General features: G+C 47.0%; 1 protein-coding gene across 7 annotated transcripts in view; it reads right to left on the bottom strand.

The window, feature by feature from the left end:
- LOC139061563 (serine/threonine-protein kinase ULK4-like) overlaps window positions 1-10,064 on the bottom strand; it is a 191,863-nt gene extending 181,799 nt beyond the window's left edge. For 2 of the 7 annotated variants that reach the window (XM_070551589.1, XM_070551588.1), the window contains exons 1-15: window positions 9,797-10,018; window positions 8,918-9,058; window positions 8,658-8,757; window positions 8,378-8,517; window positions 8,145-8,301; window positions 7,066-7,167; window positions 6,767-6,850; window positions 6,625-6,679; window positions 6,110-6,244; window positions 5,775-5,992; window positions 1,784-1,853; window positions 1,578-1,620; window positions 1,401-1,493; window positions 363-423; window positions 54-268 (exon numbers count right to left, since the gene is read on the bottom strand). In XM_070551589.1, coding sequence (XP_070407690.1) covers window positions 54-268; window positions 363-423; window positions 1,401-1,493; window positions 1,578-1,620; window positions 1,784-1,853; window positions 5,775-5,992; window positions 6,110-6,244; window positions 6,625-6,679; window positions 6,767-6,850; window positions 7,066-7,167; window positions 8,145-8,301; window positions 8,378-8,517; window positions 8,658-8,757; window positions 8,918-9,055 — 1,611 coding nt within the window. In that variant the 5' untranslated portion in view covers window positions 9,056-9,058; window positions 9,797-10,018. Of the gene's footprint in view, window positions 1-53; window positions 269-362; window positions 424-1,400; window positions 1,494-1,577; window positions 1,621-1,783; window positions 1,854-5,774; window positions 5,993-6,109; window positions 6,245-6,341; window positions 6,556-6,624; window positions 6,680-6,766; window positions 6,851-7,065; window positions 7,168-8,144; window positions 8,302-8,377; window positions 8,518-8,657; window positions 8,758-8,917; window positions 9,059-9,510; window positions 9,672-9,796 lie in introns of those variants that run through there. The other 5 variants (XM_070551584.1, XM_070551583.1, XM_070551585.1 and 2 more) reach the window with 5 other exon arrangements.
- Between the last annotated feature and the right edge of the window lie 3,728 nt (window positions 10,065-13,792).

Genomic DNA, 13,792 nt, shown 5'->3' with positions numbered 1-13,792 from the left:
AAAAGCATTAACATTTAGAAGATGCCACTCGAGTCACATTTCTCGAGTCCTACCAGAGAGGAGTTCATCAGCCTGTTGGCTACGACTGTGTTTCCAGCCACACAGCAGAGGTAGCACAGCAGGTTGAGCCTGGATCGAACAGCTGTAGACTGAGCAGGAACATTAGAGGGCAGGAGAGACACGGACGATTTCTGTTCCTCAAAGCAGGAATGAAGTTGTAAAATAAAGGCAGTCCACTCGTCATCACTCAGAGAGAGCAGCTTTTCCACTGGAGAGGACAGAAGATGAGAAATCTATTTTCCAAGTGTGTTCAGGGATCTTTACTTCCTGTGTGACACTTAGCTACCAATCATAAAGCATACCTGAATAAGCGGGGACACAAAGGGTTTTGGAGTCGAACCGAACAGGAGGACTCTTGAGGATCTGGTAAGGTAACCAAGTTAGTTGTCCTTATATTATCTTGGTCATGTTGTCCCGTATCCAGACAACTTCAAACTCTAGAAGCAACAGACTCTCACCGTGTCTGGATCGATCGTCTCCGATTTGTTTCCGTTAGTAGGGGTGTAACGGCACGCTAAAATCGTGTTCGGTTCAGTTCAGTGTTTTAAAGAGTTTGGTTTGATTAATTTTCGGTATATATATATATTTTTTTTATTTATTCAATAATATCTGAAGCGGCTCCTATAGTTAGCAGAAGCAGGTGTCATCCCAGGCTGCTGATCTAGCATGATGTCTTTAATTACTTCACAGGTTATTAGTGCAGCTATGAGCGTCACACTCATACAGACAAGTGTTGTGTTTGACTGTTGATGCTCCGTGTTTTTATTTCTGCAGCGAGCCTTAAAAACTCACTCACACCGCCTGCAGTTTCTTCTTTAAAACTCGTATTAAACAACGAGCTTCCTCCACGCCGTATTTTTCCTTGTAGGATGAAAACATCAACGGTCACGGGGAAAATTCAGCAGACATGTTTGTTTACTTATTTGCCGCTGTGGGCCGGCAGTGCAAGAGATGGGAGGGAGGGGCGACGCGTCTCTACGGGCTCCAGCAGCAGCGACAGCCAGCTGGTTTGATCCGCTCTGAAAGGCGTTGATCACAATTTGCAGGTCACATTTTTTACACAGAGATCAGGCACGTGCAGCCATCATGTGTCACTGAATACAGCATCCGTGCAGAAACTCGCCTAGGAACTTTTATCCGCTGCTCTTAAATCACGCAATTAAAGATTCATTATTTAACGAAAAAAGAACCGAAACGGTACACAACTGGACCGAACCGAACAGGCCGAACCAAAACGGTTCAACACCCCCCCCCCCCCCCGTGAACCATTACACCCCTATCCATTAGAAGTGTGATTAGGTCAAATAACACATAAACACACACAGTAAACAAGTCGGTACCTTGGGGTTGTCAACAATAGGAGTCACATTCAGATCAGAGTCAGTATGGAGAAGACGTTTCACACACTTGGTCACGTCGGCACCGGCGTTAGTCTGAGGACAGATCATAAAAACCAGAGGATCAGAGGAGTCCACAGAGTTAGAGGTCAGATATTTTGTTTGAACAACAATAAAAACCTCAGGTGCTGAGCTCTGTTCTAGAGAGTCCGACAGGCTGCAGCTGCAGGAACAGGAAGAGGTTAATTATACATAAACAAACATGGATTTCATACAGGCCATCGGTTTAGCCAATGATCAATATTACCGGAGAAAATAAAATGAAAAGTTCCAACAAATTATAACTTTTAAATCCATAATTAATATTGTTGTTTCAGTCAGCAGACCTGAGCAGGAAGATGAGCTCAGTGTTGTCCTGGTCCTCTCCGCTCTTCGGCTTCAGCCGAAACACGTTCTCTAAAGCAGCAAGAACACCAACAGTTCTTTAAGTACGTCGTAAATGAAGACTTATAATATAACGTAACGCATGCAGCAGTGGAACACGTTTACTGTGGTGGAACGCGCGTGAGATGTGGTGGAACGCGTGTGAGATGTGGTGGAACGCGAGTGAGATGTAGTGGAACGTGCGTGAGATGTGGTGGAACGTGCGTGAGATGTGGTGGAACGTGCGTGAGATGGGGTGGAACGTGCGTGAGATGTGGTGGAACGCGAGTGAGATGTGGTGGAACGTGCGTGAGATGTGGTGGAACGCGCGTGAGATGTGGTGGAACGCGCGTGAGATGTGGTGGAACGTGCGTGAGCTGTGGTGGAACGTGCGTGAGATGTGGTGGAACATGCCTGAGCTGTGGTGGAACGTGCGTGAGCTGTGGTGGAACATGCGTGAACTGTGGTGGAACTTGCGTGAGCTGTGGTGGAACGTGAGTGAGATGTGGTGGAACATGCGTGAGCTGTGGTGGAAAGTGAGTGAGATGTGGTGGAACGTGAGTGAGATGTGGTGGAACGTGCGTGAGCTGTGGTGGAACGTGCGTGAGATGTGGTGGAACGCGTGTGAGATGTGGTGGAACGCGAGTGAGATGTAGTGGAACGTGCGTGAGATGTGGTGGAACGTGCGTGAGATGTGGTGGAACGTGCGTGAGATGTGGTGGAAAGTGAGTGAGATGTGGTGGAACGTGAGTGAGATGTGGTGGAACGTGCGTGAGCTGTGGTGGAACGTGCGTGAGATGTGGTGGAACGCGTGTGAGATGTGGTGGAACGCGAGTGAGATGTAGTGGAACGTGCGTGAGATGTGGTGGAACGTGCGTGAGATGTGGTGGAACGTGCGTGAGATGGGGTGGAACGTGCGTGAGATGTGGTGGAACGCGAGTGAGATGTGGTGGAACGTGCGTGAGATGTGGTGGAACGCGCGTGAGATGTGGTGGAACGCGCGTGAGATGTGGTGGAACGTGCGTGAGCTGTGGTGGAACGTGCGTGAGATGTGGTGGAACATGCCTGAGCTGTGGTGTAACGTGAGTGAGATGTGGTGGAACATGCGTGAGCTGTGGTGGAACGTGCGTGAGATGGGGTGGAACGTGCGTGAGATGTGGTGGAACGTGCGTGAGATGTGATGGAACGTGCGTGAGATGTGGTGGAACGTGAGTGAGCTATGGTGGAACGTGCGTGAGATGTGGTGGAACGTGCGTGAGATGTGGTGGAACGTGCGTGAGATGTGGTGGAACGTGAGTGAGCTATGGTGGAACGTGCGTGAGCTGTGGTGGAACATGCGTGAGCTGTGGTGGAACGTGAGTGAGCTATGGTGGAACATGCGTGAGCTGTGGTGGAACGTGAGTGAGATGTGGTGGAACGTGAGTGAGCTATGGTGGAACATGCCTGAGCTGTGGTGGAACGTGAGTGAGATGTGGTGGAACATGCGTGAGCTGTGGTGGAACGTGAGTGAGCTATGGTGGAACATGCCTGAGATGTGGTGGAACGTGAGTGAGATGTGGTGGAACGTGCGTGAGCTATGGTGGAACGTGCGTGAGCTGTGGTGGAACGTGAGTGAGATGTGGTGGAACGTGCGTGAGCTATGGTGGAACGTGCGTGAGCTGTGGTGGAACGTGAGTGAGATGTGGTGGAACATGCGTGAGATGTGGTGGAACGTGCGTGAGATGTGGTGGAACGCGCGTGAGATGTGGTGGAACGCGCGTGAGCTGTGGTGGAACGTGAGTGAGATGTGGTGGAACATGCCTGAGCTGTGGTGGAACGTGCGTGAGCTGTGGTGGAACATGCGTGAGCTGTGGTGGACCTTGCGTGAGCTGTGGTGGAACGTGAGTGAGATGTGGTGGAACGTGCGTGAGCTGTGGTGGAACGTGCGTGAGATGTGGTGGAACGTGCGTGAGCTGTGGTGGAACGTGCGTGAGCTGTGGTGGAACGTGCGTGAGCTGTGGTGGAACGTGCGTGAGATGTGGTGGAACGTGCGTGAGATGGGGTGGAACGTGCGTGAGATGTGGTGGAACGTGCGTGAGATGTGGTGGAACGTGCGTGAGATGTGGTGGAACGTGAGTGAGCTATGGTGGAACGTGCGTGAGATGTGGTGGAACGTGCGTGAGATGTGGTGGAACGTGCGTGAGATGTGGTGGAACGTGAGTGAGCTATGGTGGAACGTGCGTGAGCTGTGGTGGAACATGCGTGAGCTGTGGTGGAACGTGAGTGAGCTATGGTGGAACATGCGTGAGCTGTGGTGGAACGTGAGTGAGATGTGGTGGAACGTGAGTGAGCTATGGTGGAACATGCCTGAGCTGTGGTGGAACGTGAGTGAGATGTGGTGGAACATGCGTGAGCTGTGGTGGAACGTGAGTGAGCTATGGTGGAACATGCCTGAGATGTGGTGGAACGTGAGTGAGATGTGGTGGAACGTGCGTGAGCTATGGTGGAACGTGCGTGAGCTGTGGTGGAACGTGAGTGAGATGTGGTGGAACGTGCGTGAGCTATGGTGGAACGTGCGTGAGCTGTGGTGGAACGTGAGTGAGATGTGGTGGAACATGCGTGAGATGTGGTGGAACGTGCGTGAGATGTGGTGGAACGCGCGTGAGATGTGGTGGAACGCGCGTGAGCTGTGGTGGAACGTGAGTGAGCTATGGTGGAACATGCCTGAGATGTGGTGGAACGTGAGTGAGATGTGGTGGAACGTGCGTGAGATGTGGTGGAACGTGCGTGAGATGTGGTGGGACGCGCGTGAGATGTGGTGGAACGTGAGTGAGATGTGGTGGAACGTGAGTGAGATGTGGTGGAACATGCGTGAGATGTGGTGGAACGTGAGTGAGATGTGGTGGAACGTGCGTGAGCTGTGGTGGAACGTGAGTGAGATGTGGTGGAACATGCGTGAGATGTGGTGGAACGTGAGTGAGATGTGGTGGAACGTGCGTGAGCTGTGGTGGAACGTGAGTGAGATGTGGTGGAACGTGAGTGAGATGTGGTGGAACGTGCGTGAGATGTGGTGGAACGTGCGTGAGATGTGGTGGAACGTGCGTGAGATGTGGTGGAACGTGAGTGAGATGTGGTGGAACATGCGTGAGATGTGGTGGAACGTGCGTGAGCTGTGGTGGAACATGCGTGAGATGTGGTGGAACGTGCGTGAGATGTGGTGGAACGTGAGATGTGGTGGAACATGCGTGAGATGTGGTGGAACGTGAGTGAGATGTGGTGGAACGTGAGTGAGATGTGGTGGAACATGCGTGAGATGTGGTGGAACGTGAGTGAGATGTGGTGGAACGTGCGTGAGCTGTGGTGGAACGTGAGTGAGATGTGGTGGAACATGCGTGAGATGTGGTGGAACGTGAGTGAGATGTGGTGGAACGTGCGTGAGCTGTGGTGGAACGTGAGTGAGATGTGGTGGAACGTGAGTGAGATGTGGTGGAACGTGCGTGAGATGTGGTGGAACGTGCGTGAGATGTGGTGGAACGCGCGTGAGATGTGGTGGAACGTGCGTGAGATGTGGTGGGACGCGCGTGAGATGTGGTGGAACGTGAGTGAGATGTGGTGGAACGTGAGTGAGATGTGGTGGAACGTGCGTGAGCTGTGGTGGAACGTGAGTGAGACGTGGTGGAACATGCGTGAGATGTGGTGGAACGTGAGTGAGATGTGGTGGAACGTGAGTGAGATGTGGTGGAACGTGCGTGAGCTGTGGTGGAACGTGAGTGAGATGTGGTGGAACATGCGTGAGATGTGGTGGAACGTGAGTGAGATGTGGTGGAACGTGCGTGAGCTGTGGTGGAACGTGAGTGAGATGTGGTGGAACGTGAGTGAGATGTGGTGGAACGTGCGTGAGATGTGGTGGAACGTGCGTGAGATGTGGTGGAACGTGCGTGAGCTGCGGTCATTTCCACTCTTGCTCCCTCTCACCAGTTCTTTCCTTCCCTGCCTCCTTCTGCGGGACCCTGTCCTGTTTTGACGCTTCACTCATCACATGTTTGGCTTGAAGGCCGTCAGTCTCTGGGTCACATGACCTCGTATTTGTTACATTTGAAGAAGAAATTTTATTTGACTTCCCGTAGCCTGGCTGGCTGCTGGACGTGTTGTCTGTCTGTCCTGGACGGAAAAGGCCCGGTGTGTTTTTGCTTCTGTTGAAGACAAAATAAAGTTTATTTGTGTGTTTCTACATGTAGTAAAGCTGCTGCTACAAAGTCTCGTCCAACTGCAAAAAGTTATTATTAGAGAATGAAAATGCAGCAACACGCCTTAGGTTAGAGTCTCCTCCCTTGCAGCCATTTTCTCCTCCCTTATCAATGTGTTCATCCCCCTTTGCATCGTCTTCTTCTGCCTTTTTTATCTGTGCCCAGAACGGGTGATGCAACAACTCTGGCCAGTTGAGCCTACAGACAAAAACAACAAAAGTAAAATCAACAGTTATTCTGTCATGAAGCTTTTAACACACCTCGGACTCTGAGCCGTTTATAGAAAAGTGAACACCTGCTCATTAGTCTGAGCGTTGGCCGGTCAAGTGGCAGCAGCACAAAAGCATCTAATGCCACTCTAGAGCTTTGTTGTTCACAACAAATGGAAAAAGGAAAAACAAAAGTTATTCATGGGAATACCGATGGCAAGAACCGCTGGGGTGCATCTGCTAACAAAAATAAAGAACATGTATAAAATATTTGAATAATCTAATCTGGTATATTTCTGGAGCAAAAATCTAAATTGACATTGAGATTTTGTAACCCTGTATAAATGATGCTGATGGTGTTGGTCTGACCTTTTATCTGGGTCTTTGTTCAGTAAGCCTTTCAGAAGACTCTGGAAGTCCTGACCTACAGAAAACAAATACGGTATATATGAAAACAGAAAAGAACATATGTGTGTAAACATCACGGACATGCTCAAACGCGTGTGCTGACCCGTCTGCCTCAGAGGTGGTGGCTCCTGATGTAAAATCATCTCAGTCAGGTCAGTGAGGCTATCTGAACTAAAAGGAGGTTTACCTGCAAAAGGTACAGTGCAGTATAAAATTAGCATCACACTGAAATGGAACAGACTGTATAATAAAGTGATGTTAAGGTTTCAGTGGAGTTTGACGAACTAAATCTGTGTTTAGCGTGATGTTTAAAAAGAAAGATGAAGAAATATTTACTCATAAAATCTGATTCAGAGTGACTTTCCGTGCATGCACGTGTTTTTGCACGTATGGAATGAGTACCTGCGCACATGTAGTAGAGAATACAGCCCAGAGCCCAGAGGTCAGACCTCACACTGGTCTCGGATCCCTGCAAAACCTCCGGAGCGCTGTAAGTCGGACAACCTGTTAAGAAAACACAAGCATGGTCTTAAAGACAAACCTGGCAAAGGAAAGCATCACAACATAAAGGTCATGAAGAACATTAACCCCTTAAACACCCAGATTTTACAGATCTAAGATGACAAAACAACGGCTGTTCTCGGTTTTCCTTCTCCACCTTTCACCGTGTCCAGTAGGCCTGGGGCTTTCTCATCCCTCCCAGCATCCCTTTCACTGCTCTGAAATCCGTGATGCAACACTGCACAGAGTCAGTCATGAGCTGCTCTTCTTTAATACTGGCTGCCGATAAGCCATTGTTAATATTATATATATATATATATATATATATATATATATATATATATATATATACATATATATAATCCTTGGTAAAATCTCACTGAGGTGTTTAATCTCATTTCCAACGGTGACCTGGTCCATGAAAGCAGCGTAAAAAGTACAAAGAAGTTTACACAAACAAAACACTATATCCAGAAGATCAGAACAAAGAAGCACAAACATTTCTAGTTAATCAGAGTAAGGCAGCTACATCCTCCCAGAGAGCCATTTTCACGGTCCTTCAAGAGCGAAGTTATCCCATCACTGATCTTTCTTCTAATCTATCCTTGAAACTATTTTAAAACAAAAGTTTTACGTCACTCCGGTGAAATCTTGGCCTTCCTGGTATTACCAGATTTAGGGGCATTACAGCTTCATGCTCATCGTTTTAGTGATTTTTTCATAGGTGACTAAAGAAACCAGTGAAAACGACGTCCTTGTGACAGGCTGTTTGTAACAAAGAAGAAAACGTCATTCATAAGTCCATCACGCTGATTTATTTGGGTAGCTGGGAGCCCTTTTATGCTTGACATCTTCAAACAATGAAGTTATCCTTAAACTACCCCAGCGTATTTGTTCTGAGTCACGGTTCAAATAGACCAGCTACAGTTATTTTAGTTTTCCTCTTCTTTAATTACCAATTCAACGTGATAAAATCTGACCTTGTAGTTTTTTCCTCAGATGATCAAAGTTTTCTCGTCTTTCTCCAGCTTCCTCAGATGTAGAGAGCAACTTGAAAATGTCCTCCAGCCTCTCTCCTTCAGCTTTGGACAGGTAGAAGTTACTAAACTTCAAAATACCACTACCATCCAGAAGGATCTGAAGAAGGAAAATAAGCCTGGAATGATATTCTGTGTACCTTCAGTCCTCCAGCTTTATGAATGCAGATGCTAACCTTAGCAGGAGTCAGGTCTGACAGGATGACTCCTAATTCATGAATGTGTTTCAGTCCTTTGACCAAGCCCCATCCAAAGCTTCTCACCACACCTTCCGGCAGACTCCCATCACGAGCAATTACAAACTCCAGGGAACCACCTAATAAATGCAATAACTAATTATTTCAGCAGAAGAAAATCAATCTAAGAAAGCATTGAAGATAATATTTGCCAATATTTTAAAATCTATAAAATTAAATTGAAAACTGTGAAGGAATGAGTGACTAATGACTTGCTGACCTGTACAAAGCTCAGCCACAAGCCAGAGGTGGTTACTCGTCTCATACCATTCATAGAAGTGCGTTATATGTGGGTGCTCCAGATCCTGGCTGAGTCGAACCTAACAGGAGAGAATACTGACAAGCCTTTTCCAACATGACTCCAGCTTTGTTTGCTCAGACTTATCCATCATTTATTGTTTTATTAATTATTGGTATCAGATCTGTCCACGTCACCCAAACCGACTACTGCTAAAAGTCTGGTTTAAAACGGACTCTTACATGGTTGGTGACCAGAGGTCTCTTGGACTTATCAGTACAGATTATGGCCACATAGCTGAGATGGCCCTTTCTTCTTCCTTTATACACAACAGAGGTCCGGCCGGTTCCAAGCTTCTCGTACAGGATAAAGTTCTCCATCTTCTGTCAATGAATGAATGAAATGTGTAATTTTACTCAAACATCTACAAAACCAGAACATCGCACCAACTTAGGCTGTCACTATAGTCAAAGTAATTGTAGAAACGGCGCTTACAGGGAGGCTAGCTGATGTAAACCGGTGCACACCTGTCCCGTTACAGAGGCTTAATTCGCACAAAAACGTGTAACCTACGTGCTGTAAGCAGCAATAAAGTATGAGGTTCCGAATGTCACCTCATAATAAAGAACACCAGATATCTATATTCTAGCTAAAGTCACCTGTTCACGGCGGACTTGTACGTGTAAAGCTAACTTTAATGGAAAAGTAAGACGCTAACGGATGAGGGTGAAAAAGTTCGACACAGCACCGGCAACCGCTAGCAATTGCGATAAACTTGAACGCGAGTATATATTTTGAGACGTTTCGACATAGAAACTGAGATCATGGGAGCTACCTTGTGTATGTATTAACAAGTCACAACTTTTATATTTTTCTGTGCAAATAAAAGGTCCAGACCTCTTCAACCACCCGTCGCTGTGTTGGCGTAAGGCTGGTGGGTGACGTATTTTAGGGGGAGTTTCGGATTTACTTAAAAAAATTAACGTTGCTCGTGCTAATCATGGCAAATTAAAAAGTACATGAATTATTCCTTGTATTAATCACATATTTATACTTATTATTAACTCAAGCAGAATGTCTGTTGTTCTATGATTAGGTTTTAAAATGGGATACGAACCCACCTTTCAATGGAGTATTCCGGCGTTGCTAGGATACTGGGCCTGACGATAACAGACGGAACATGGATACTCGGAAAATGTCTGTTTTCTGTTTTCATAAAAAATGAAATAGTAAATCACAGAAACCAATCATTTATTGATGTATTTGCAAAGTCTTACCTTCATTTAAATACATATAAAACAATAAAAATAGCACTCCAATTTCGCTGTACCCTGCGAATGGAAATAAAAGGCTATTCTATTCTATTCTATTCTATTCTATTCTATAATTTTGATACGTGCACACTGTGAACCCCATCTTCCACAACAGAAAACATTAGTTTACAAAAGTAAAGGGACGTTTGCGTAAAAAGAGAAAATAATCAATTAAAAGAAACTTCTTCTAATTCACAGTGGCCGGCGTGCACAGCCACGCAAAGAACAGAAGGGGACAGTGGACACCTTCCCACCGCTTCATAGAATTTAAAATTACTAACTTGTAAAGATAAAACTATTAGGAGCATCGTTTCCTGTCGCTATTTCTTAGTCAACAAAATAAAAGCAGATATTTCCCCTTCTAAATCTAAATAAATAAATAAACACTGGTTACTTCATTTGTTGTTTATTCCCCTCATTTCTCACTGAGATAAAAGCATGGTCTACTCTGATGATCGGAATAAGAAAATAAATGGCATGCGAATGAGATTCATGTTCACTTTTATTTACTATGTTAAAACAGGATCTACAATTAAAACAATAGTTATAAATAATACATTACATGATTTAATTAATTTGATTTCTTAAATCTTATAATCTTGTTCAATAAACATGGGAATTATTATTATTATTATTATTATTATTATTATTATTATTATTATTATTATTTCTGTATGATAATGTTGAGTATTTAGTTTATTTCTTGGTCAACAATTGACAGAAGAACTCAACGTTTTATTTGTCTAGTCTTAGCCCTTAAGCTAGCTGCTATTGGAAGGGTGATCTCAGCATCAGCCAATCATGAAGAGCTTAAATGTATGCCCACCAATGGTGGGCACCCCCGTGGGTATATAAGTGGAGCGACTCCACTGTTCGCCTCCGCTATCTCTTCAGGCCAAGCTTAAGAACTATTGTTAAAGAGCACTATCCTAGAGCAAATTATCCTCATCAACCATGTCCAGCGACGTCAGGACCTGCCCGGCCTGCCAGAAGGGCTCCATCTCCAGTGGCGACCTTCACGCAAAATGTGAGGTCTGTCTCGGGGCTCACCACGCTGGCCTGGCCTGTACCCCTCAGGCCTCGTGCCCGTTTTGCCTTCCAAGAGAGCCTTCTAAGCCCTTGGGCTTAGGCTGAGCGACCCTCTCTAAGTAGAGAAATGTCCATTTGGTTTCAGCTAACCAGTGTGGTGTAAAATCATCCAGCTGTGCATTATTCCAATAGCAGCTAGCTTAAGGGCTAAGACTAGACGAAATAGATTGTTGGTTATGTATTGTAACCCAAGATTCTATGAGTCTAGTCACAGAGACCACCACAGACATTCGTCAGAAACTGTTACACCTCTCCCAGCGACGGAGAACGGTGGCAGATATGTCACTAGAGTTCAGGACTTTGGCGGCCATGACAACATGGAATAATGATGCATTAAAGGCAGCTTTTATTGAAGCCCTGAACGACAAGGTGAAGAATCAGTTGGCTTTGTGTCCCGAGCCACCCACCCTGGAGGGTTTAATAACACTCTCCATCTCCATTGACAAGAGACATCGAGAGCTTCAGCGGACTTCTTCGATGGATCCTTCTTCACCCCCCAAACACCGACAGCCCATCTCAAGATCTCCTCCTCCTTCTGAGCCTTCAGAGGAACCTATGCAGCTGGGAAGGACTCACCTCACCCAGGAGGAACGACGTCATCGCATCAGTAAGGGTCTCTGCCTATACTGTGGACAAACAGGACACTATGTCCAGACGTGCCCGGTGTTGTTAAAAGGCAGAGCCCACCAGTAGAACTGGGAGTTCTGGTGGGTAGCAACACAGGAAGTACAACCTCCCAGTTCATCCTCTCCTGTTCAGTTATGTGGAACGGTCGACGCCACCAGGTCACGGCTCTTATGGACTCGAGTTGTGAACAATCACTTATTGATCCCCGATTGGTCTGTGACTGGGGAATTTCTACCGTTCCTCTCCCTGAACCCATGCCTGTTTCCTCACTGACGGGAGAATGCTATCCACCATCACCCACAGGACTACGCCGCTCCAGCTCCAAGCCTCAGGCAACCACATTGAGACGATCTCACTCTTTGTGTTCCCATCTCCTCAGAATCCGGTGGTACTAGGGCATTCTTGGCTTACACAACATAACCCACACCTGGATTGGTGAGCTAACAGAGTCGAGGCCTGGAGCCCGGATTGCTACCAGAAGTGCCTCAGTTCAGCACCTCCTGTTTCTAACCCCCAAATTCCACTACCTCCGCTCCGCTCCGACACGAACGCCGGAGCAAAATCGGTCCCGTTGTAGTCAATCAGAGCAATTCCACTACTGCGGCCGTGCTCCGGCAGTGCGGCGCCGTGCGCCGCCCTCTGTTCCGGCGTCCAGCAAAAATAGAATCGATCCTATTTTCGCCGGACGCCGGAGCACCTCCGCAGTAAATGGACAGAAATCACAACGGCCCAACAGGAAAAGGAGCAAGCACAATTTCCGTTTTTCACAATAAATCGATAAACAAAAGGCGTTTTTGTTTCATATGCACAGGTTTAACAACTTTTAACAACTATCAATGGCGGCTGAAGTTTAAATGCACAAAAGTAAGCCATAAATACAGTTTCTACTATCAAAGTAGTCACACTTTGTTGATCCAAACACTGCTGATCTCTCAACACAAATGATGGGCAGATTAAACAGTTCATGCCGATGCTTCTCCCACACAACGGGTGTTTGGATCTAACTTCCGCGTTTATTGCTCGGACTGTATCGCAAGATCTCGAAAATACCGCGCATGCTTGTTTGCCCACCTCAGGTCTCCGGAGCGGAGCAGAGCCATTGTAGAAAGGGTACCAGTAAAAATTGAGTTCGGAAGCGAGCGGCTGCGGAAGGCGGGGGCGGACCGGAGCGGAGGTAGTGGAATTTGGGGGTAAGGAATCTGACATAACTCCTGTTGAGCCTCCTGACCTCACTAAGGTACCTCCAGTCTACCATAATCTACAACAGGTTTTTAGCAAGGTCCGAGCAGTGATGCTGCTACCTCACCGCCCCTTCGACTGTGGTATCGACCTACTACCCGGCACCCCGCTTCCGTCCAGCCGCCTCTACAGCCTCTCTAAACTGGAAAGGGACAGCATGGAGACCTACATCAGAGGCCTTGGCCAACGGAACCATCAGACCCTCAACATCTCCCTTGGGCGCCGGTTTCTTCTTTGTCGCCAAGAAAGACGGGTCTCTCCGCCCCTGCATCGATTATTGGGGGCTTAACCAGATCACCGTTAAAGACAAGTACCCTCTCCCACTACTGTCTTCCACGTTCGAGCCCGTCCAGGACGCAACTGTCTTCACCCAATTGGATTTTCGGAACGCCTACCATTTGGTTGGGGTCCGTCAAGGGGACGAATGGAAGACAGCCTTCAAGACACCGCTGGGGCATTATGAATATTTAGTGATGCCTTTTGGATTCACCAACCCCCTGGCTGTGTTCCAAAGACTGGTCAACTCAGTACTAGGTGACTATATCAATGACTTTGTAACTGTCTACATAGACACCAGAAGCACGTCAGAGCTGTGCTTCAATGCCTTTTGGAGAATAGACTGTATGTAAAGGCTGAGAAATGTGAGTTACATGTTCCTGTTGTCAAGTTTTTAGGTTTCGTTCTGGAGAGTGGGTGGTTAAAGGCAGATCCCTGCAAAGTTCAGGCTGTTACGGATTGGCCAACACCTACAACCCAGAAGCAGTTGCAATGATTCCTGGGATTTGCCATCTTTTATCGGCGGTTCATCCATAATTATAGCCAGACTGCCGCTCCACTAACACGTCTCAC

This window comes from Nothobranchius furzeri, chromosome 5, assembly GCF_043380555.1.
Source record: "Nothobranchius furzeri strain GRZ-AD chromosome 5, NfurGRZ-RIMD1, whole genome shotgun sequence".
Classification (NCBI taxonomy): domain Eukaryota; kingdom Metazoa; phylum Chordata; class Actinopteri; order Cyprinodontiformes; family Nothobranchiidae; genus Nothobranchius; species Nothobranchius furzeri.
The sequence above is the reverse complement of the archived record's forward strand: the minus strand, read 5'-3'. Positions and strand labels throughout refer to the sequence as shown.